Here is a 24388-nt window from a genome sequence, read left to right on the forward strand (position 1 = left end):
TACGATGGAGTTTTTTGCTGCAATATGGGATGCTGTGAGCTGGGTGGGAGGGCAGACCTGTGTGTAGCAGGGAAGTGAGGGGTCCCCAGGGCAGCTGTGAGCAACCTGCTCACGTGCCTTCTAATTAATGCCAGGCATTAGTAACTTCTGAGGACTTCAGTGTGGTTTTGTACGTTGAACGCTTGTCTGAGACAATTTCCCTGCTTCAAGTGCTTGAGACAAGTGGATGTCTCCAGCACTTACTCACCTACCTTGTCACATAACTAGGGATTAATTACTGTGCTGCTGGGAACACTGGCTGTGCCCAGGCACTGCCCTGGGGGGGAAGGTAGGCAGGAGCTGGCAGAAGACTCAGCATGCACAGGCTCTGACTTCTGTAAAGTAGATGGAGTGCGAGCCTTCAGTTAACCACAGGAAAGGCTGTCCTGGACCGACCTGGGCTCTAGCTTTGTTCAACTGAACCTCTCACGGCTGTAATCCCACTTTTCTGGGCAGGAAAGGAGGCAATGATAGCAAGCCAGTGGCTGGCTGGCTGCCTGCCTCCCCTTGAGCTTCTGTGTACCTTGTCTTACAACACTATTTGGCTTCTTGTTCTACAGAGTAATTAAGCCTTTCCCTTGATTGGCTTTAGACATGTTTCTCAAACACTGCAGTGCTTCTGCCCTGGGATTTGGTAGGTATCATTCATCCACTACAGCTTTTGGATTCTCATAGTCAGAGACACTCCATCATTCCTCGTACTACGGATGCTGTGCCCTGCTCTTTCTTTCCTTTCTTACCTTCTTTGGGATGTAGTGTATGGAGCAGCAGATATTGCTCACAACAGTCTGACACAATGCATCATGAAATGAGTGCAGCTTGTGGGAGGTGGGAAGCAGAGGGTTCTTATGCCAAGGTAATCACAGGTGGTGTTTGTGCCTCCTCTCAGAGCCAGCTGCATGGTTTGGAATAGAGTAAGGAATGTGTGCAGTCTTGACACCATAGCTGTGATGTGTAAGGACTTGAATGCAGTGGGATCTCAAGGAGCCAGCTTTCCATCAACTGGAAGTCAACTACAAGGAGGAATGGTCTTTAACTGAGACGGGAGGTTTAGGTTAGATATTAGGAGGAAGTTTTTCACACAGAGGTTGGTGACACACTGGAACAGGTTGCCCAAGGAGGTTGTGGATGCCCCATCCCAGAGGCAATCGAGGCCAGGCTGGATGTGGTTCAGGGCAGCCTGGTTTGGTGGTTGGTGACCCTGCACATGAGAGGGGGGTTGAAATTTGATTATCATTATGGTTCTTTTCAACCCAGGCCATTCTATGAATTGATGTATGTAGAGAAAGCAAATGTTTTCTGGTGTGCAATCTTTTAAGCCTGAGATGAAGTAACCAGTTTGCAGGATGGCCAGAGACTGATGACAATAGGTGGGATCTTGGATCATTTTTCTCGTGTGACAATAGGTGGGATCTTGGATCATTTTTCTCGTGTGTGCTTAAGTTGCACAGTTGTTGGAGAAGGTGAGCTTGGTGGGATGGGACACGTGCTTTTTGCCTGCACAGAGGCTCTGGCTCTGTTTCTTGCTTGGCTTTCAGCTGGGAACCATGGGCAGAACCTGGTGCCTTGGAAGGGAAGCTGCCCCATGCCTGGGTGCGGCCCAGCTGCTTACTCTTCTTGTTTGGCTCCCTGGAGAGAGCGTGCGGGTCAGTGTGTGTTGCTGGAGAAGTGAGGGCTGAGCTTCCCTAATTCCCTATCCCTTCTTCCTGCCCTGATTCTGTGTTGTTCTGTGCTGTCTGGTGCAGGGGTGGCAGGTAAGAGGTGTTTGGAGCTGTTCTAGGCTCAAGGTGTGCCCAGGGACACTGAGCTGCTGAGCGGTTTGGGTGCATCGCCCACCTTGCTCAGCTGCATCCAGAGTGAGACAGTGACCAGAATCTCAAGGTTTTGCACCCAGACCATCTAAAAGTGGTCTTTTCCCTTCTTGGTGGCTCTGGCCCATGCTCGGCTGCATGTCCTGGTTCAGGTGTCTGCCCCAGCTGCCTGAGCAGAGTCAGGCTGTGCTCTGAGCTGCTCATCTGTGGGGTTGATGGCTCCTTGTGTGCTGCTCTTGGCTAACAAGAGTGTGTGTGTGTGGAGCTTTATCCCCAGCTAATCCTTCTAGCTTGAGGCGCATCCAGTCATAAAACTGGTAATGGAGAAATGACAACTGGGTCAAGGAGAGCAGGCAAGTACTGCACACATCCATAAGCCTCTTCCCAGCACACTTCTGTCTCCTCATCTTGTGTGCTATGGAAAAGAAGACCCAACCAATGCCAAGGTGTGAGTCAAGGGCACTGCTTGGGTTATGCACGTGGAACTGGCAAGTCCTTCATGCAGCAAAACCAGCTCTTGCCCTGAGCACACAGCCAGGTGTGACAAAGACGGGTGAAAAATGCAGGGACATGTGACAAGTGACAAGTCTGGAATGGCAATAGTGAGTCAGTGCTGAAGCAGGAGTCTTCTGCAGGTTTGGGGGCTTCCGGAGATGCTCTGAGGTGAGTGCTAAGCGTGAAAGCTTGCCATGGTTGTTTCACAACATCCTGCATGGCTGGACTGTGTTCCTCCTTTGCTAGCCATTGTGGCTGGTCTGCGGCCACTGATTTCTTAGCTCCACAGGCAAAGGAGTTGCCTTGCTCCAGGTGCAGCTCAGGTCTATTACCACTTACAGCTTAGCTGGCTTTACCTATGTAGGGCACTGGTTGTGGGAGTGGCAAGGCTGAGATCCGCTGGGCTGGATGAGTTCTGCCCCTCTAGCACGGAATCACCAGTAAGCAGGTCGGTCCCTGTAAACAGGTGCAATGCAGCTATCATGTTTCAAAACATCCAGTATTAATCTTTCAGTGGCAGCTTTGCTGTTGGCAGTCCTTGGCAGGAGCTGCCCCGGCTAGGGGCGGATGATCCAGTACTGAAGGGCTGGGCTGCTCATGGGGAGATAAAGCCTCTCTAGGGATCCGTGCAGGAGCAGAAGAGCTCTGGGGAGAAGAACCAGCAGGGCACGGGGCTGGGTGGTTTTGCTGCTGGCTTTGGCTGCAGGCAGGTTCCTTGCCTGCCATTAAGGACCAAAGTAGAGATGGGATCCGCCATGTTGTTTTCCTGTGCCCCCCCACAGGCCTGCAGCTGGGCCGTGGGTGCCTTGGTGTGGCTGTCATTGCTGTCCCATGACACACAGGGCCAGGCTAGGTGACACTGGGGGTTATTAGGTCCCGGATATGTTGCAGGGGACAGCTCGTGGTGCTGGTGGCACGTGGTGGATGTGTCCCCGTGACACCCGCCCTGCTGCTCGCTCCCCACCTGGTGCCAAGCTGCGCTGTGTCATCAGCCACAGCAGGTCCTGCCGGCACTCCGCATGACCCAGGAGCCGTATCAATCACCTCTTTATCAGCCCTTGCTCATCTGCCTTTGCTCCCCACCTTTTCCACTTAGCTGTGCAGCATCGGTGCTCCAGGCTAGAAGATGGGGTGCAGGCACGTGGTGGGTCAGTTCCTCATCCATGTGGGAGCTGTGGCCTGAGCTGCAGTGTCTTGAGCTTTGTGAGAGCACAGCTTGTAGAAGCAGGACAGGCACTCTGGCCGTTACCTGTGCTTGCTTCGTGATTCTACCAAGTGCTGAGCACCAGCAGCTCCTACAGGGGCTGCCTGCCTGCCTGGAGCTCTGCCTGCATTTCCCTGCAGCTCCTGGAAACCAACTTCTCTATGAGGACATTTGAGTGGGGTTTTGCCTGGGATGTCAGAACGGGTTTTGCTTCCTTGCTTCACCCAGCTGTTGAACAGTGCTGGAAGCTGTCACCTAGGGCTTCCTCAGCTCCTGTGTCCCCTGTGGGCTGTCCCCCACCAAGGCAGGGACCTGGGCTCCTGGGCTGGGCATTGGTGTTGGCTGCAGAACCCCAGGATAGTTTTGCCCAGCAGACTGAGCACATTGTTCTGCTCTGCAGTGTGGGCACAAGGTGAATGTGTTTTGAAACCCAATGAGGTGGAACCTCCCATTGATCACAGGGGCTTGAGCAGATTTAATTACAGTGTGCAGTGTGACAGTGCAAGTCAGCCGAATGAGGCAGGATGTGTAGAGCTGTGTGCACGCACTATGGGGGGAGAACAGAGGGATGAAATGCAGATGGATGCTGGACTCTTCCCTCCCTTGCCCTCTGGCTGGAGCAGCTGGGGGACATGGATTTCAGAATAATATGGCTACAGAGCAGAACGTGTGGTCTGGCCCAAGCTCTGAACTCAGCTCCTGTGCAGCTCAGCTTGGCATGGGTTCTCCAACATCCAGCTTCAAGGTACATTTACCACGTGGAATAGAGCCACCCAGGAAGCTGAGGGCATGTTGCAGCCTGCTGGTACAGCTAAGCATTCCTGGCTTGGACAAAGCTCCCAGCCTGGCCAGGGCACCCTGCAGAAGAATGCTGGTACAGGCATGCCTCCTGCAGGCAACATGCTGGGTTCAGGTGTGCATTCACTGCGCACCATTTGACTCATGGACAAAAACAGAATTGTCGTTGCTGAGGTCAGCTGGGAGCCACTCAAATTATCGGGCAATTCAGATTTGTGTCATGAGCTTTCCTGCATAGTCACCCAGCTCCTCGGGATGGATTTCCTCCTCCAGCAGATGGAGATGGCAGCGAACTCTCCCTGTCCTGGCACAGGAGCCAATGCACAAGAGTCTGTGCATCCACCCTCCTGCCCTCTAACCATGACCCAGGTGAGAGGCTTCTGCTGGGGCTACCTCTAAGTGCTCAGCTGGCCCTGGGGATTGGCAGAAGCATTGCTTTCATGAAACCCCTTGGGCTGCAGAGCTCAAGGATGTGACAGCGTACACCTCGAGCCTGTTTCTCTGTGTGATCCCTAGAAGGCACAGCTGGGTGACGTAGTGCACTAGGGGTGCTGGTAATGGGGCCTGCCTCCAGCAGCTTTGGCCTCTTCCATCAGGATGTGGTCTGCCACTGCAGGTCATGGGACCAGAGAATGCAGGAGGTGAGGCCATGGGAAGGTGCTGGCAGCTCTGGCATGCACCTGGCGTGTGCAGGCGGTGTGTCCCACCGGGAAGGGTGGGTACCTCTCAGCTAAGGAAGTAAGTGGAAATAACCAGGGCTCAGTGCTGAGTGTGGTGCTGGTCAACCTCCGCTTGGACCATCTGGGTGATGGAACACTCTCAGCTGCAGATGACAAGCCTGGGAGCAGCGGCTGCTGATCCACCAAAGGGCGGTGCTGCCATCCAGAGGGACTGGAGAGGTGGGCTGGTGGAGCCGAGCGAGGAGAAGTGCGGAGTCCTGGCCCTGGGAGGAACAAGCCCAGGCATCGGGATGTCCTGGAGAGCAGCGTTACGGAAATGGAGCTGATGGTCCTGGGGGACACCTGGTGGACAGCCCGGCATTAGCCCCGGGACGCTCCGTGCAGAGAATTTCATCAGCGAGCATCCCAAGTCGTGCAGCGGCAGCAGCAGCTCGGCAGGGGCGGCCGTACCGCGGGATGGTGCTGCGGTGCCTCTCAGCGCAGCCCCGGGGCAGCGGCAGCAGCCGGAAGGCTCCCTTGGATCGGCTGGGCTCGGCACGGTCTGGCTCTGCACAACTCGGCACAGCATCGGGATGGCACTGCCAAGCTTTTTTGCAGCGGGGACGCCCTGCTGGCTCGTGCTCAGCCGTGCCGAGCCGTGCCGTGCAGTGCCGAGCTGTGCCGAGCCGTGTGAGCCCTCCGAATGCCTGGGCTTTTCCTCCCAGGGCCACGACTCTGCACTTCTCCTCGCTCAGCTCCAGGAGGTTCCCACCAGCCCACCTCTCCAGTCCCTCTGGATGGCAGCACCGCCCTTTGGTGGATCAGCAGCCGCTGCTCCCAGGTTTGCTGTCTGCAATTGTGCTGAGTGCCGCATCACCCAGATCGTCCATGCGGAGGCTCAACAGGGCTGTAGCACCCCTGACCTCCAGGGTACACTGCAAGCTGCTGGCCTCCAACTAGACCGTTCTGTTCTCTTTGCCCCCTCCCTTCAGGTGTCTGAACACATCAATGAGCTTCCCGCGAGCCTTCTACAGGCAGGTCTCTCAGCCTCTCCCCATGTTCGTGGCCCTTCACAGCACTCTCTTCCAAACGGCTCCATGTCCCTCCTGTACTGTGGGGCTGGGCACTGTGCTCCTGGTGTGGCCTCAGCAGCACGAAGCAGAAGGGCAGGATCAGTGTGTTGAGCTGCTAGCAATACTCATACTCAGCCTGATGCAGGCCAACACCACTTGATGGTTTTTTTGTTTTTGTTTTTTTTTTTTTTTTTGCAGAAGGGATGCCCTGCTGGCTCAGCTTGGCATGGCACAGCCCCAGCCTTGTGGCAGAGCTTGTGCAGGAAGGAAGAAGCAGTGGTGCACAGGTGAGCTTGCAGCCTCCCGTCATCCCACAGAGCTCAGCCCTGAGGCACATTGGCACACTCTGCTGTCCTCCTTCTGTCGGTTTGCCCTGTTGGGTTGTTTCTTGGAGGGAGATTATTCAGAACTTAGAGATGACCGCAATAAGTCTGCATTTCTCACCACTGTCTCCTTTTGTCCCCCAAAGGACAGGCTTAAAATTGCCTTCAGCCCAAACTAAATACCACCAGAACCACTTTCTTCTCCAAGTACAGAAAAGAAAGCAACAAAGGATGCTGATAACATGTGAGATCCTTCTTTTCCCATGCGCTGTGCATCTTTGGGCTGCCTGCCCCGTGTGCCCATGGTGTGCCAGGGACAAGAGCCACTCTGCCTCTTGCTAGCAACCAGGCTGCTCTGAGGCTTTTAATTTGAAACCATTTCCCCTTGTCCTGTCACAGTAGACCACGCTGGAGAGTCTGTTCCCTTCCTTTTTGCAGCCCCTGTGTACACTGACAGGTCTCTCAGGTCTTTTCGGAGCCTTCTCTCCATGCTGAACAGCCCCAGCTCTCAGCCTGTCCTCACAGAGAGGTGTACCACCCCTTGGCTCGCACCTGTGGCCCTCCTCATTAGCAATCTTGCTGAGGGTGCACTCGACCCCACTGTCAATGCAGTGATGAAGACGTTAGGGAGCCCTGTACCACTGCTGACCAGTACTGACCCCTGCAGAACACTGCTCGTCACCGATCTCCATCCAGACACTCAGCCATTGACCACCGCTCTGTGAGTGTGATCTCACTGCTGGTTCCTCATCCATCGAACAGTCCGCTTGTTATATCTGTATCTTTCCAATCTGGAGAGAAGGACGTTACAGGGAACTGTGTCAGAGGCCTTACTCAAGTGCAGATAGACAACATCGCAGGCTCTTCCCTTGTCCACTGCTGCATGGCCGCTAGAGCCCGGGCAGACACCAGTCCTGAGATCGGCTCCCCAGCGCTGGCGAGCAGCAGGTCCAGCACTGCGTCCCCCTGGTGGGGCTATTACAGGCTCGGGATGTTACCCTCGATGCATTCCAGGAGCCTCGCGGATCGATCACAGCTCGCGGCATCCTCTGGGTCCACCTGCCCCCCGGGGGTCGGCCGGCCGGCCCCGCTTCGGCTCCGCCTCGTCCTGCGGAGGGGGAAGGGGGGGCAGGGAAGTAGGGAGGGAAGGAGGCGGGGAGGGAGGCGGGGGCCCGACCCGGCCCCGCCCGCGCCCGCCGCGCCGCACCTGAGCGAGCAGCGGCGGCTCCGCGCCCGCCCCGGCCCCGGCTCCGGCTCCGGCCCCGTCGTCCCATGGCTCGGCCGCTACCGCTGCTGCTCTGCCTGGCCGCGCTGGGCGCCGGCTGCCGGGCAGGGCCGGCCCCCACCGGTACCGCCGGGCCCTCCGCCGAGCCGCTGCAGGACGAGGCGGACAACCAGGAGAACATCCTCTCGCAGGTACGAGGCTGCTTTGGGGGCCGATGATTTTTTGATGGATGCTGCTTTTGGAGGGATGCTGTTTGGGGGCCGTGAGGCTCGGGGCGGTGCTGCTCGGGGGAACGTTGCTTTTATGGGGTGATGCTCTTTGGGGTGCTGAGCGCGCCCGGGGTGCTGCGACGTGCGTGCCTTGCTCTGTGCTGGGAGGTGCCGTGCAGGATCGGGGTGGATGCATCTGCAGAGGGGTTTATCGCTCCGCTTTGTTTCTGCTTTGAAACACCGACCCGGGGACTTCCCTGGGGGGCTCGGGGAAGGGGCGGGGGGGATCGTGGGTGGGGATCTGCCGCAGCCTCTTTGTGTGCGAGCTCTCCTCGCCCGGGATGCGGTGGAGGGCTCTGTTGGCTTTGGCCGATCCGACCGTGTGCTATTATCTGCCCTCGGAAATGGCTAACGCGGAGCCTATTGGAAACATACCGTCAAAGTTATTTTTGTGCTCGGGCTTTCAGAAGCTCTGTCTGCAAATCTCCGTAAAGGAAATTCCTGGCATTGTATGGGGCTAATCAGCAGCACAGTCCCACCACCAGGTTACGCTGCTTGTAGGGTAGTTCAGTTAGGATTCTACAAGGTTCAGGATGTCCAAAAGTCAGCGGGGAGGTCGGGCATCCCGGCGGGGCCGTGACGGTGCTGTGCTCAGCTGCTAGGTGACTACGACAAGGTGAAGGCGGTGTCCGAGGGCGCCGACTGCCGCTGCAAGTGCCTGGTGAGACCCCTGGGCCGCGGCGCCTGCCAGCGCATCAACCAGGGCTCCTTCCACGCCGAGGACTTCTACACCGTGGAGACCATCACCTCGGGGCCCGGCTGCAAGTGCGCCTGTGTGGCCCCCCCCTCGGCTCTGAACCCCTGCGAGGGGGACTTCAGGCTGCAGAAGCTGCGGGAGGCGGACAGCGGAGACCTGAAGGTAGGAGGAGGGCTGGAGGCTGAGGTCGCGTTGCTTGAAAGTGCTCAGAAAAGCCTCTGGGGATTGCTGCTGCCAGCTGGCAAGTGTTAGAGGCTTTATGGATGGTTGGATAGAGGGATGGACTGATGGGGAGATGGGTCAGCTGGATGTATGGATGGGATGGCTGGATAGATGGATGGGTGGACAGGCAGACAGTGCTGTCTCCTTCCATCACCATGTTAAAGTTCCTGCCTTGGAGAAGAGTGTGGCCCAGAGCGCTTTGGACAGATGCTGCCTGCTGCAGCCAGAGAACAGCTTGGGGGTATGGCCCTGAAACATAGCCAATATATAATATTCATAGGGGGTTCTGAAAATAATTTTCCCCTACTCTTTGTCCCTTTAAAGAGATCTTTTGATCTCTTTCTTCCTCTGCTTTGAAAGCATTTATCTGTTACTCTCATATCTGTACATTTTATGGAGAAGAGAGGCTGGGACAGAAAGATGGAGGTGTGTGGCTGCAGTGATCAGATGCTGTCCATCCCCACTGCCTCACTCCTTCTGAGAGCTGTTGCCCTGTTCAGGGAGGTGGTGGCAGCATTTGCCCTCTGAAATGTTGGCACTTCTGTACCATTTGCTGTCCCAGGGCAGAGAACTGAGTGCTGGTGACACTTCCTGCTGGTTCTGGGCTGCACCTCGGTGAGGCTGCATCCTGGCTGAGGTCAGCCCTGCACAATAACTCCCTTCCCATTGGTTTGGAGCTGGGGATGTGTCTCATCTTGTCAGACCGCAGGCAGTGAGCAGCCCGCTGTCCGAGTTCCCCGCAGTGGGGGGAGATGACAAGCACGGGCAGATAACCCAGCATGCTGGGGAAGGAAGGACTGCTCTGCAGCTCTCCAGTGGTCCCTCGCTCTCCAGGAAGCTCAGCTGGGTTGAGGCGAAGCCCTGAGACCAGCACGGCCCTGTTAGATGCTGTCAGGATGCAGCTGGCACAGCGCAGCACAGCTTGGCTTTGTCTGCTTCCCAGCCACGGTGTGAGCACTCCTCTAGGAACTGGCCTCACTCACAGCTCGCCTGGCGAGGATCCACATCGAGGGCTTTCCTTTGCTGTGCGAGTCTCGGGAGCTGTGAAAGCAGATGGCTTTGTCACCAAGCACGACTCCGAGAAGGTCCCCAGAATAAGAGGCAGGCAGTGCCAGGAGCACCCCACTGCATGTGCAGTGCATCCCAGTGAAATTGTGACTTGCTGCCCCTCTGCTTGTGGGTCTAGCTTGCATTCTCGGGGTCTTGGGTGTACAGCCCACAACAAGTGCATGTTCAGGAGGAGCTGGAATGCAGCTAATGAGGTCTACAACCCCCGCGCCTCGGTGGAAGCCATCCAGCCCGGGTGGAAGTGCGTTTCTCTAGTGTCTGTCTGGCAGCCCACATGCATTGTGTCAGCCGTTGCAGTCCAGTTCTCAGCAGAAAAGTGGATGCACAGCCATAAAACAGCCTTGTCTCTGCTGCTGCCATTTTACTTGGCACAAAAGGAAACTTTCCTTCGCTGTCAGCTCCGCAGGGAGACTGCAGAGGCTGGGGTGGAAACTGCGAGTGCCGCCAGCAGTGCTGCCTGCATTGCTCCCATGTTTATGGAGCTGTGCTGAATGGTTTGACTTGCTGGGAGAAAATGCCACCTTCTTGCAGTGGCTCCCATGCACCAATGATGCTCAGTGGCTGCACGGTGCCATGCTGCGTGCGCTCATGGCTGGGGGCAGCAAGAGAGGCTGCAGTCAGAGCAGGCGCACAGTGCTGAGGGTATCACTGTCTCCAGGGTCCCCTGAGGTCACCTGTCCTGACCCAGGAAAGCCACATGCAGGACATCTCCAAAACAGGGCTGTCAGGGGAAGGCAGGATGCAGCATCCCTCAGGTGATGTTACTCTCCAGGGAAGCCACTTCTTACAAGGCTGGCGCTGACTGAGGTCTCTGCATGCTGTTGCATTTGAGAGTATTTTTATATTTTTTAACAAGTTTCTTCTTGTTCCAGGAAAAACAAGCCTGGGATGGCAGGAACTCAGAGCGTGATCTCAGGCTCCCTTTTATTAGTTCTGCGGTTCTCCCTTGGCTCATCTGCTGCCACTCAGGGTAGCCCAGGGCTGGGCAGAGCCATGGGCAGCACTTCTCATCTCACACACCAAACGCGGGGCTCAGGGCTGTCTGTACAAGGGAAAACTTGCTTCTTAGTGAACTTCTTGCGCTCAGATGTGAGCATTATTTTGGCTATAGAAAGCATACTGCGTGCCTCAAAGCAAAGCCCTGAGTTTGATGGAGCACTCCCTTTGTCTTACAGCTGTCCTCCATTGTTGAGATGCTAGAAAGTGCCTTCTATGGCCTGGACCTGCTGAAGCTGCATTCGGTCACAACGAAGCTGGTGGGCCGGGTGGAGAGACTGGAGAAGGTAAGAGGGTCCTTGGGAGCTGCAGGTGTCAGAGCCCCGTGCCTTTGGGGTGAGGGGTCAGGGTCATAGTTGGGGTGCACACTGCTGACCTGATGGTAGCCAAGGAGGTCGCATTCTGCATCATTGTAACAATCAGAAAGAGCAATGCAATGGAAAGGTGATACAACAGGTGTAACAACAGAAGGACTAACAGAACAGAAGGACAACAGAAAGGTATTATAAGGGAAGGGAAAAGGACTGCTCACCCATCTCTGAAGACCAATGCATACAAGGGAAAACTCCCCCTCAGAGGGATCTCCAGAAGGAAATCCTTCTGCAGTGGCAGTCAGCCCTTAAATGAGGTCTGAGAGAGGTGCAGCCAGGCTCCACCCCTTGCAGTCACACAGCTGAATTGCCTTCACCTGTGCTCCAAGGGCTGACCGGGTCCTTCCCCCAGGTACTCAATCAATGGTTCAGGCTGTGGTTCAGCAGCTGCCACACAATGACAGAGCTGCATCTTGGCTTGCCTCGAGAAGAGCTGAGCCCTCAGTGCTGCTTGAAAGATAGAAAGACAGCATCCATAGCTGAGTGTTCCCTTGGTTGGTGCGATGCATGGGGTGCAGTGTGGAGCCGTGGGGTCCCAGGCTCCCAGACAGAGTGCTGAGTGCTCTCTCTGTAGCAGCTCAGTCCCGCAGACTGCAGCCAAGCGGCGATGATTTAGAAAGCCAAAATTCCACTTGCAGTGTGTTTCGGGAAGGCACGGTGCACTCTGCCTGAGGTCAGGGAGGAGGTGGCTGGGAGGAGCACAGGGCTGCAGGACCTGGGTTTCCAAGCAGGGAGTTGACCTAAAAAGGGGAAAGGGGTTTTGAGGTCTAAAATTAATAAAGCACCGATGCTTCTGTTTGTGATCCAACCCTCTTCCTGTGCTCTCCAGATGCCACTTGGGTTTGCCACTGAGCTCTGTGCTGTCAGGGAAGGGGAGAGGGTTTGTCTGAGCTGAGGCTGACTAGCTGGAAGTGCCTGGGGGCTTGGAAACACCAAGGGAGGTACTGCCTCTGCTGTGCCTCTTCTTACTGCTCTGCCACTGCTGGAGGGTAGAGCACTGGGTGATAGAGCAGGAGAGGGCTGGCGGGGCTGCAGGCAGATTGTGAGCAGCTGTGAGCAGCCCCCTGTTGCTGGCTCAGCACCCAGATTTCTGCCTGCGCCGGCCCAGGATCCGGTGCAAGACAGCTGAGGCACTGCAGGAGAGCCTGGCGCTGTGTCAGGGGGTCAGAGAGTGTGATTTGAGCAGCTGGGGCCAGGCACAGCAGCTGGGCAGCATCGGGAGCATCACAGGGTGCTGCTCTGGGGTAGCTCTCAGCTGAAGGAGTTGTGTTTTGTCACATAGGCCAAGAATGGCACAAAATAGGTGATAAGGACACAAGGCTGTTGGAAGCAGCCTCCGTCCCCAAGGGAGGAGGGTGTCAGTGCTGCTCCTTGGAGAGCATCTTCAGCTCAGCGAAAATCTTGCTGGGAAGTCCCACAGTTATTGCGCTCAGCCTGAAAGTGCAACACTAATGCTGTGGCTCACAAACCCTGAGCAAAGGCACTCTGATGCTTTTGAGAGTGGCCAGCTAATGGGGCTTGGGTCAGAGTTTGTGCAGAGAGGAGAAGGGATGCAAATTGTTTCCAGTGTAACAAGCAACTGCATCCAAACGGAGTCAGCGGAGCAATGAACTCCCGGATGCAGTCTGCAGAGTGAGTGCCTCTGGTTTGTGTTCAGCTTGCAGCTGCTGCCTCAGCTGGCAATTCTGGGATCACAGATGGAGGTCATGGTGGCTTTTAGGAGAAATTAATGACAGGACAGATTCACAACAAAGGACTGGGGGTGGTTGGGGGGCATCTTACAGCCAGCCCCGTGGAGACAGAGCCGGGAGCTCAGGGCTTGCCATTCCCCTGCCTGCAAGGCTCCAGGCCAGGGTCATGTCCCAACTCTCATTTCCCAGGGCATGTCCAGGAATGCCACGCGGACAGGAGTCAGTGTGGAGGAGCCCCTGTCAGAGCCCCAGCACCGTGTTGGGGAGAACTGCTCCAGCCTCATCTCCAACAGCCTGGCCGACATCGAGAGCTCGCTGCAGCGGGACGCGGAGGCTGCATACGTGCACCCCGAGGTAGGGCTGCACGGCACCCATCAGCCACTTGGCACGGCTCGGCATCCCGGTGGGGTGCTGCAGTGCTGGCAGCAGGCTGCTCTCCCTGCTCAGCACAGCCCGTGTCCCCCAGTACAGCCAGGCTGCTCTGGCTTAGCTGCTCCAGCCTCCCCTCCTGCTCCTCCGGGTCGGAGAGGCCAAGTGCTCGGAAAGGCTGATGTCATCGCGGCCGGCTGGGAGCCTGGGACGCCGTGGATTAGCAGGGTTTGGGGCACGCAGCCTGCTGCTCTCTGCTCTCCATCCCGAGCAGTCGGATGGAGTGGCTCCTGGCACACCCTAACCCTGTGATACCCACAGCACTGCTCCTTGCTGAGGCTGAGCCTGCCCTGTCCAGCAGAGCAAAGCGCGGGGCTGCTGTCACCCTGAGCGACCTCATTTCCCAATATTCCCTCTCATTGTTAATTGCAGCCGGGCTCCAAAGGAATCCTGGGCCCGCCCTCAGCCAAATGGGCACTGCTTCAATGCTCGGGCTGGTTTTCCATTTTGCTTTAATGAGCTGAAATCCCACAGCCATGAGCTGCAGCTGCCGCGGTGCTGGGCTCTGGCCCCAGCTCAGCCTCTGTACAGCTGTCCGCTGCCACTGGTAGCCCAGGGGCTGAGCGGGTCCTTGCAGGTCCATATTTGGCTATTTGGGCCCATCCCATAGCAATTTCTCTTGTTTCTTACAGGGCAAGTACGAAGAAAGGTTCCTGAAGGATGAAACCATCTCACAGCAGATCAATTCTGTCGAGTCCCTTACAGAGTTGCATCTCACTCCTGAGGAGGGGAAGCCCAAGCAGCTCCTGCAGAGGAAGCTGAGCCCACGGAGCCGCCCTCCCTCCAAGCCCACCATTGTGCGGGGGGTCACCTACTACAAGGCTCAGTCCTCCGAGTCCGACAACGACATCGAGGAGCAACGTGAGTCAGGCCAATGGCTGCCACCTGCACCCTGAGCAAAATGTGCAGGGCTGCTGCAGAGAGGGGGAATGCAGGGGTATAGGGTATCCAGCAGCGCTGTCATGGTGATTGTGGCTCCAGGAGATTGGGATGTGAGCAGGGGGATGGAGATGTGTGCTGGGAGATCCATGGGTGCAAGAGGAGCAGGAAGGGATGCACAGGATCATGGTAAAGCTGCTGGTGAGTGGTGGAGTGAGAGAACTGAGCAACAAGGAGCAGGGATGGACGAGCTGCTAATCCTGGGATGTCGTTTATGAGAGGGAGCAGCAAAAATGGAGCGGCAGGAGGTGGAGACATGGAGTAGAGGGGAAAGGTGCTGTACTATCAAGTCCTGCTCCCCACCGGCATGCTGCGTGGTTGATGCAGGGTGTATTGATCTACAATGGCAGAACCAATTGGTAAATCACTGCTGAAAAGAGCAGTGTGAGCATCTGGCCTCTGACCTGTGCATGGAGAGCAGCGTGGTGGTGTTATTGCATGGAAAATATATGGTAGCTAAGGAAGTCCCTGCCACAGTCAGAAATACAGAATCAACACCTCTCCAGAAGGGAAACATGAGTTGATGATGCATGCAAATCCTGCAAATGTGCCTGCCTGACGTCACTGCAGGGACATGTGCTGCAGGGCTCAGAGGGGAGCCAGGATCCCTCTCTCCATGCAGGGTGCCCCAGGGCACAGTGAGGCAGGATCCCAATAAACTAGATGCACAAAGCAGTACACAGCCTTTGGGTGCAAGGCTGGCTCAGCAGCCAGGTCAGGTCAGTGCAGCCCTGCAAGGATCCAGGAGACCTCAGATCCCCTTCTCTGGCTGGGAATTAGGAAAAAAAGGCAGATGGATTCAGAACAAAGAGCGAGGGGAGGGCAGGGCAGGCGGCTGTGGCTCTGCTGATCCATATCTGTGCCTGGCAGAGGACGAGCTGTTCAGTGGGGACAACACCGTGGATCTGCTGATAGAGGACCAGCTGCTGCGGCCCAGCGGGCGGGTGGGTGAGGCTGTGAGGAAACCATCCCCGGTGGGGTGGCCGCCCACCCCCAGCATTGACCCCAGCACCGCGCCAACCACCCTGCCCCTGTCCACTGCCGCCTCCGTGGGGCCGACACCAGAGCCCACCACTGCCAGCCTGCCACCCCCTACCGTGGAGACTGCAACCACACCCTCGGTGCTGCCCGAGGAGGAGACCCCGCAGCTGCTGACAGCATCAGCCAGCGTGGTGGCACCTGTGGCCACTGAGAGCCCGCCTGTGGCCAACAGCTCTGTCCCCAGCCCTGCTGTGGCTACCACCTCCCAGACCTCATGGGATGCGGGGATGAGCCCTGAGCCTGGCATGGGGAGCAGCCCGGGACCCTCGGAGCAGGCCAGCACCCCCCCGCCACTCAGCACCACCATCCCGGCCACCCCGAAGCAGGCCCTGGAGGAGGAGGACATCAGGAACATCATCGGTGAGTGCACGCGTATGGCTGCAGGTCCTGTCCCCTCCTGCTGGCTCGTGCCCGTGCTGTGGATTTGGCCGTAGGTAGGATGTGGAGTGGAGACACTGGGCAGTGCTTTACCAGGGCATCAAGTGTCACTTGTTAACTCTGGAACCTACTGCAGTCCCCTTCTTGTGCAAGTGGTGGGCAGGGGGGTGGAGTGGCAGAGGGAAGTGTGTGGCTGCCCTGCCTCCAGCCTCGCCATCCCCTCTGCCCATGCAGGGCGCTGTAAGGACACGCTGTCCACCATCTCGGGGCCCACCACTCAGAACACCTATGGGCGCAATGAGGGGGCCTGGATGAAGGACCCTCTGGCCAGGGAGGAGCGGATCTACGTCACCAACTACTACTATGGAAACACGCTGGTGGAGTTCAGGAACCTCGACAACTTCAAGCAAGGTGAGGTTGCACTGTCCTCACATTGCCATGGCTGTGTGAGCTGGTCCCAAAACCACCCTTGTTCCCTGCCACAGTAACGGGAAGGACCCTCTTGGGTGGTGGTACCCAGTGTGTGGGACTGTGTGGGGCTCAGAGCATGGGGCAAGCCCAGCTGCCCATGGTGGCTCTGAGCATGCTTGTCACCATAGGGGGGCCGGGAGGCAGCCAAAGCAGGGCTGAGGGCCGGGCCCCAAAAGGGAGGATTTCACGGATGTGGCGTCTCTGTCTCTCAGGGCGCTGGAGCAACTCCTACAAGCTCCCCTACAGCTGGATCGGGACGGGGCACGTCGTCTACAACGGGTCCTTCTACTACAACCGGGCCTTCACCCGTAACATCATCAAATACGACCTGAAGCAGCGGTACGTGGCCGCCTGGGCCATGCTGCACGACGTGGCCTACGAGGAGTCCACACCGTGGCGATGGCGTGGCCATTCAGATGTGGACTTTGCCGTGGATGAGAACGGCCTGTGGGTCATTTACCCGGCCATCAGCTACGAGGGCTTCAACCAGGAGGTGATCGTGCTGAGCAAGCTGAATGCAGCCGACCTCAGCACCCAGAAAGAGACGACGTGGCGGACGGGCCTGCGAAAGAACTTCTATGGGAACTGCTTCGTCATCTGCGGGGTCCTGTACGCGGTCGACAGCTACAACAAGAGGAACGCCAACATCTCCTATGCCTTTGACACGCACACCAACACTCAGATCATCCCCCGGCTGCTCTTCGAGAATGAGTATGCCTACACCACGCAGATAGACTATAACCCCAAGGACCGCCTGCTCTACGCTTGGGACAATGGCCACCAGGTCACCTACCACGTCATCTTTGCCTACTGAGAGCCCTGAGATGGGGCACTGCGAGTGAGGGGCCACCAGCACCTTTTATTGTTATTATTGTTATTATTATTATTATTATTTTGTACAAATCAAAGAGTACGTGATGGGTTTTTGTCTCAGGCTGTTTAGATGGCGGATTGTAGATCGATCCCCAGGCCAGGACCACCCCTTTGTCCCTGGTGTGACCTTGCCTCTGTGCTCGAGGGCAGTGTGGCGGGGCCCGTGGCAGCAGAGCTGCTCCTTTGGGGGGACGCTGAGGAGGAGGTGGCCCTGACATAACCCTGCTGATGTTTTTTAGATGAAAGCCATCAGCGCTTAACCCCAGGCCCAGTGCAAAGCTGGCCTTTCTGCTGCAGGCACCAGCTCCTGGCAGGACAGTGGTGTCCACCCACCCCAGTGGAGGGGTGCATTGTCCCCCCTGGGGGCCACCCTCCCACCCAACAGACAGTGGGTGCTTGGGAGATCCTGCTGTACAACACAGCCCTGGTGCTGGCACTTAGCTGAAGACTGTCCCCTCTCCCTCTGACTCTGCCCTTTGCAGCCTACCCTGGGGGCTCCGTCTGGCCTGGGGGAGGCTGTGGGTGCCGGGCTGGGAGCTGGCAGTGGGAGGGGGGCATTGTAAATATGTGTAGATGACTTCTGTTTGTGCGTTTTGTAACCAAAATAGTCCCCACTTGGTATTTGCCTCGCGGAGGTCCCAGCCTCCATCCCTCCAGCCTGGCACCACCTTGTATTTACCCGCTGTTAATAATAAAAGATCAAGTACCTCTGCAGTGCTTGGGGTTTTTTTGGGTCTGGGTCACTCACAAAAAATGGATGACTGGGAAGGGTGCTTGGCCTCCTTGTCACCAGTGGTGCCTGACAGTGCCAGTGCTGTACCCAGCAGCCCAAAAGACAGCACTCTGCCTTCCACTCTTTTGTATAAGTAACACTGTATTAAGCAAAATAATAATGAATAATAGTAATAAATAAGAGAACCACTTTATTGCCTTCAGTGCTAGGGACACACAACAGGATACAAGGAAAGAGAGGTGCTCTCTGCCACTGCCGGAGGCTGCAGCGTGTCCCCAGGCCCCCTGTGCCAGCCCCAGGCTGAGGACACTGCCCTGCCACCCACCCAGGGGACCTGCTAATCTCCAGCAGCAAAGGGCCCCCTTAGTGCCCCACGTCCGGGGGGCTGCGTGCCTCCAGCTGGGGCACAGCCGGGGAGGTTCTGGGCTGTGTGAACTGGCTTGCCGTCAGGTGGGGCCTGGGCCAGGAAAACAGGACTGGTGCACGGAGCATGGCCAGGCCCCTCGCCGAGCCCGGCTGCTTCCCAGCAGCTCGCGCCGGGGGGACGGGGCTGTGCGGTGCTGACTACGTGGCAAAGGGCAAAGCTTTTCCACAGTGTTGCAAGGCACATATTTTACTGGGGTGGATTGCTCCTCGCCCTCCTCCTCGCCTCCCCGCGAGTTGTTTGTCTTTCTGCTGGGTCAACCTTTCTTTCCTAACAGCCACACACACACAAATAATAATAATAATAATTAAAAAAACAAACACATCAGTCAGTAAGTGGTTCAGACAACGAGGGAAAGCCGACGGTCTGGCAAACTGAAGCTGATCATCTTCTGTGCTAAGTGCGAGAGGGGAAATAACGTAACAACATGCTGAAGTCATTACGCATGGCTGCTGCTCCCAGCCCAGCACTGCAGCCCCTCAGCTGCTGCCCCAGTAGGGTGCTGCCCGCCCCATAGGCCTGCAAACACTCTGCAGGTTGTGAGCAGCGAAAAACATTAAATATTACCCAACGTGAAAAAAAAACAAAACAAAACAAGAAAAAAAAAGGGAAGAAAAAAAAAACAAACCCAAAAACAAACCCAAAAGAAAGGCAGTACAACCTTTAGCAATGCACACGCTGAGCTAAACCACCACAACCTAAACCACTTAGCCTTGCTAAGGCTCCAACTGCAGGGTGACCCTGATAGCAGCTCCCCATGTGGAGGGGCGCACAGAGCCCCTGTGCATCGCTCCCTGTGCCCGGTTCTCACCTGGAGGCAGTGCAGGTTGTTCTGCTTGTAGTGCGTTGGCTGTGACCACCCTGTGGTGCAGGGCTAATGTTCCTCACTGCGTGGCTGGGCTGCCCCACGGCACCATCACCAGCCTGCAGCACCCCCACAAGGGAGGCTGCATGGGGAAGGGTTTGGGGAAGGTGCATGGGGTGACAAGGAGTGGGGATAACCACTGTGGCAGGGGTGGATGCTGTGGGGTGCAAGGCAAGGATGAGGGCTGGCAGGACCGCCTGCAGCTTGGATCTGGGCACTGGGGAAAAGCCTGGCCTCAGGCACAGCCTGCGCAGCAGTGTCTCTGGGTAGGACCCCAGTGCTCAGCACCAGACCTCAGGAGACAGTTTAAAAGGGAGAAAAAAAAACAAACCCAAAGTATGGACAGTGCATAAGTAGCAAGGACAGCCCGTGCTCCCCCCTGTGCCAGTGCTGAGCATCGGCTGATGCTGGACACCAGGACTGAGGCAGTGTGCATTGCCTGCACCTCTGGCATTGGGCACCACATTGCGTGGGTCCTCCAGGCCTGTCCCCAGTGAGGGGCCGCAGAGCTCTGCAATCCCTGGGCTAGACAGGATGTGGCCATTTGGCAGCATCGTGCACTGGGACGGGCTTAGCTGCCCTTGCTGTGTCCAGAGCCCCGGGGACCTGCCAATGGCAAGGCTCAGTCTGGCAGCAGGACCTGCTGCATGCTGGGTGTGCGGGCTGTGCTGCTGTGCAGGAGTTACTGCAGGGACTTGACAATGGCCCTCAGGGCGTGGGGTGTCTCTGAGACAGAGGAGGATGAGCTGTAGAAGGTGTTGGTGTCATTTCTGCGCTGCTCACGGAGGTACGGAGGAACAGAGGAACTTTTGATGTGGAGGATCCTGGTGTCCATCACTTCGCAGTCGATTTGCATCATCACCTCGTAGTCCTTCCCATTGATCACGTTCTCTGCAGAAATACAAAAGCCAGTGTTAGCTCTGCAACACAGCGATGCAAGAGCATCAAAAAGCAGTGCTTTCTTGGCATGTCCTCAGGCTGGGCTGGGAGCTTCAGCTGAAAGGAAGCTGGGGTGTGGGCAGCCCTTTTGTTTCTGGAGGTCTGTGCACAGATCCTCATCCTGCCACTGGCACCCAAAAGGCTCTAGACCATGCTCACCATGTGCACTCACACCTAAAAACTAACACCAGCCTTCTTTTTCATTTCTTCATCTGCACATCATTACCAATGGATTTTGCATTGTATAACGCCTATTACTGAAATGTTGTTCTTGAGCCACTAAAGCACAGGGGGCTGATTAAAGATAGGGTTTATTTAAGAAAGAGGAATGTTTTCACTTTCTCTTATTGGTTTAAGAATAGTGTAACCCTGATGACACTGAGGATCTAGAGGAATTTATTCACCAGATTACAAGTTAAAATGCAAATTCTCAAGGAATTAACTGTGCTTCATTAGCAGGCTCATCTGGCTGCTGCACTTGCAGGACATGGTGGAGTTGCTAACCAAGCAGACCACGATCGATGAGCACAACCAAAAGACTTGCCTTTGGAAAAACATTTAAGAGAAAGACCTAAGAAGGACACAGTGACAGCTTCCCATTTGCTGACTATGATCCTGAGAGCCTGCTGAGCTCTCTGAGACTCATGTTCTCCCTGAGAATAGCCCAGAGATGTCTCCAGGAGAAGGAGGGAGTTCAGCTACCAAAGCTTCCAGCTCTACTGTGCACGGCCCCATGCTGGGCACGTCCGTTAGTACAGGAGCTGCGGGGCAGCCAAACAAGCCGTGCACATGGCCAGCATCTGCTGCCTGCTCTGAAAGGTGGGAGACTATCCTGCATAGACAGTGTGTCCAGGAATGCAAGAGCCCAGATCAGATTTCTAGGCACGACCAACCCTTGCTTTTCAGAGTGGGAAATGCTGACTGCCATCGGCAGGGTTTTCTTTCTGTTCTAAGGAGGATGGAAGAGCACCTAATGGAAAGCGTATGGACTGGAGGAATGCAATATACATTACTAATTCTTACTGCTTTCCTGGATTAACTCTGATTCTGGATGACAGCTGACAACTATGGCCGGACCCTCTTGCACCCTACACCACCTGTAGAAGCCATTAGATCAAATATGTCTGGGATAGTAATGAAAAGCAGGAGCAAACCCTTTCTAAGGGGGCTGGGAGCCTGCAGGGAAAATCAAAGCTCCCACCTGCAGAAATGAAATGGAAAAAGCTCTGAACGTGCCACTGAGCAACTGCATCCAGGAGCAGCTGTGCCTGGCGCCATGAGCTGACCCCAGGACCCCGAGCAGCATCTCGTCCCAGTGCTGTGTCCCCAAGTAGGGCCACGCTGGGGATACCCATCCAGGGGAGCTTTGTGCATCGCCATTTCTCTTGTCTCTTGGTTGCCTAGCCTTTGGGCTGGAGGGAGAACATGGGAACAGATGGCTTCCTGTGGCACAGCAAGCTGGAAATACGGCTCTCAGCTTACCAGGAGCCTGGCTATGTGAGAAAATGTGCACCAAAGCCACAAGTGGGTGAGGTGGGATGGGCCGGCAGCCAGAGCCAAGAAACCCCTCTGTCAGCTCCCCAGGCAGTAAGACTACCCTGCATTTGCCTGCAGCGGCCAGCACAGTGGGTTACTAGTCGGTTCCTTGGCATTGCACAACACAGAATAATAATACCCCCAGAGAGCAGTGATGTGAGCAAAGGAACCATGCTCTGTGTGGGTGGCAGCGAGAGCATGGGAACGAGCTCAGTCGTCTCTCGCCCAGCCTCCCGCTTCCCTCAGCTCCCCCCACGACAAAACTGGACCACGATTAAGTAAGCCAAGGCTCTGAAATACCGCGGTGCAGCTGTTCTGTTCAAGAGGTGCAATGCCTGCCCTGTTCAAAGCATCCTGTACAGAGGAGCAGGCTGAAAGCAGTGCTAGCCCCTGACACTTTGCCACCACGGCTGGGTCATGCCCTGGCCATTCCAGCCCAGCAGCACAGGGGCTGACGCTCTGCACGTGATGCTCAGAGGAGCAATGAGCAAATGTGACCTGGATGCAGTCAGCGTAGCACATTGTGTGGAAAGACCAGCTCACTGTCAAACGGGCAGGCATTTCAGAAATGATTCCACATGGCTCCAACCTCAGCTCGATTCCATTAAATTGTTTCATGATCTGGATGATGAATAGAGAGCATACTCATAAGGTTTCTGGAAGATGGGAAACTGGAGAGATTTCAACCACCTTGGAGTATTGGAGTACAGCTTCGATAAAAGAGAGAAGCTGTCCAAGATCAGGATGCACTTCAGCAAAAGCAAGAGCGAAGTACGGTGCTCAGGAGAATTGAAAGGCACAAGTACAAATGGGGCCAGGCAGAAGCAGCTTGAGGGCTGCAAAAGAACACAGTATATAAGCCAGCATCACAACAGGCCCAGAAATAATCAGCTCAGCTTCAAGAAAAACAGTCTTACCTTTACCAGATTTTTAATGCTGATGCCTGGTGATTCCTACATCAGATCTTTTAAAAACTAGGTGGTCTTGTGACTGCACCACCATCAGTTTTGTGGGCAAGCCAAGGGAATACAGTGCAGTTCCACCAAGCCCTGCTATGCCTTCATGGCAGGAGCTGAGCCCAAAGCTGCTTGTGCTCCCCACAGGCTGCAGGATGGGAGGGGGCCTGGGCCGATACAACCAGCCTTCTTTCCTAGGGAGGAGGAGGGATAAAGCTGGCGGTCTTGCTGACAGTGTGCCAGCAGATAAGCTTCCAAATGAGAGAAGAGGCAGACACCTGTGCAGGAAGGCCCTGAGCTGGGCATAAGCTGAATAAGCTGCAGGATGTCCTGCAGAAACGTCTGGATTTATAAACAGCTTTACTGCTCCTCTCCAGCATTCAGAACATACAGCCTTTCACACCACACGACAACAGAATAAAACTCCCAGACAGGCTTAATCTCAGAATTGTAGGAGGCCACCTAGTCCAATCCTAAGCTAAAGCAGGTTCCCTACAGCAGCTGATGGCTCTTTAGTATCTCCAGAGAAGGGCACTCCACATCCTCTCTGGGCTGCCCGCTCCAGGGCTCCGCACGCTGACAGTGAAGCAGTGTTTCCTTGCATTAGTAAGAAACTATCCTTTCCAGGCCAAATGTATGTGCTAAGTTACTATCTGTTACCAGATTTAAAGGCTGCGTTTCGCACAGATTACTTCAAAATAACAGTGGCTTGGCTGAGCCAAGCACTGCCGTTCCCAGACTGCACCTTCTCAGAGCTTGCTGGCCTGGGTCCTACCAAACTCCCAGCACGTGAGCCTGGCCTTGGGAACACATGTCCAATTCCCCAGCACTGCTCTCTGGGGAAGTCCCTCTTACAAACAAATGCATTGTCAGATATGGACTCAGTACTTTTGGTAAGATGCAAGGAGGGAAATCATTGCCCCACCTGCATTTTAACTACCTGTCTTGGTCAGAAATACACGTAAGGCCAGAAGATCACCTCTCCTTGTGTACAATAGTGTAGATGATAGTACAGGATTCACTGAATTAGTTTAATTGATGTCAAATGCCAGGGAATCATCTCTGCATAAGATGATACAAAACCATTGCCTCTTTTAAAAGCATCTGTGCAGAACAAAAAAAACGCCTTTGTATTTTCCACCGTTCTTCTAACAAGCAAGTCTGCTGTGCCACATCAGACTCCCAGCAGAGTCTGTGTTGGCATTAATTTACACTTCCAGCCCTTCTGCAGCCCTATTATCACACCAGCAGGAACCTCAGCAGTTTTCAAAGAGCCTTCAGAGGCGCCGCTTGCATCGTGCTAACTCACAGTGCTAAAGTTTGGTTTAAAGATCTAGCACCAAACTACCAAAACAATCTATACTGCAGCCTGTCCTGGCCCAAAACACGGATTTAGGGCAGCACAGTGTTCAGGAAACACAAACTTCACAGAAGATGAGGGCACCAGCTGCTCTGCACGGCTCTGTCCCCAGACACAAGCCGGGGCTTCCCTGCCCTATCTGTGCTGTGATCCTCTCCATCTCCACTGAGCAGCCCCGACTGGCCCAGCCGCCGCATCTGGACAACGTTTCCGGCTGAAGGGTTGGTACACACTACCAAATAAGTAGATAAATGAAGCAGTGTTGCTCTAACAGCTACGAAGACTAAAAATACATTCACTGCAACGAGGCAGCAGGGCTTCTAAAATATTTACAGATTTACTTGTTACGTACGGTTTCCGAAGGCAAGGGAGAAAGTAGTAAGGACACTCCAGTAAATTCTTTTTAAAAGCAGGCTGCTGCTTGCAACTGTTTCTAAGCAAACCAGTTGCAACCTTGTGGACTCAGCTGCCCTCAGACCCCGGCGCATGTCAGGGAGATCTGG

The 24388-nt window shown here is 55.6% G+C and overlaps 2 protein-coding genes across 3 annotated transcripts in view; one reads left to right on the forward strand and one right to left on the reverse strand.

The window, feature by feature from the left end:
* The first annotated feature begins 7550 nt into the window (after positions 1-7550).
* OLFML2B (olfactomedin like 2B) lies at positions 7551-17786 on the forward strand. The gene is made up of 8 exons (XM_085231281.1): positions 7551-7818; positions 8492-8755; positions 11059-11166; positions 13131-13295; positions 14003-14231; positions 15180-15710; positions 15963-16139; positions 16412-17786. The coding sequence occupies exons 1-8, from the start codon at positions 7675-7677 to the stop codon at positions 17011-17013; spliced, it is 2220 nt and encodes a 739-aa protein (XP_085087407.1). The 5' UTR covers positions 7551-7674; the 3' UTR covers positions 17014-17786.
* A 192-nt stretch (positions 17787-17978) lies between these two features.
* ATF6 (activating transcription factor 6) overlaps positions 17979-24388 on the reverse strand; it is a 72023-nt gene continuing 65613 nt past the window's right edge. For both annotated transcript variants that reach the window (XM_085231283.1, XM_085231282.1), the window contains exon 16: positions 17979-19985. In XM_085231283.1, the coding sequence (XP_085087409.1) occupies positions 19777-19985 (209 nt within the window). In that variant the 3' untranslated portion in view covers positions 17979-19776. The remainder of the gene's footprint in view (positions 19986-24388) is intronic.

This window comes from Meleagris gallopavo, chromosome 10 (genome assembly GCF_905368555.1).
Source record: "Meleagris gallopavo chromosome 10, MGAL_WU_HG_1.1, whole genome shotgun sequence".
In the NCBI taxonomy this organism is placed as follows: domain Eukaryota; kingdom Metazoa; phylum Chordata; class Aves; order Galliformes; family Phasianidae; genus Meleagris; species Meleagris gallopavo.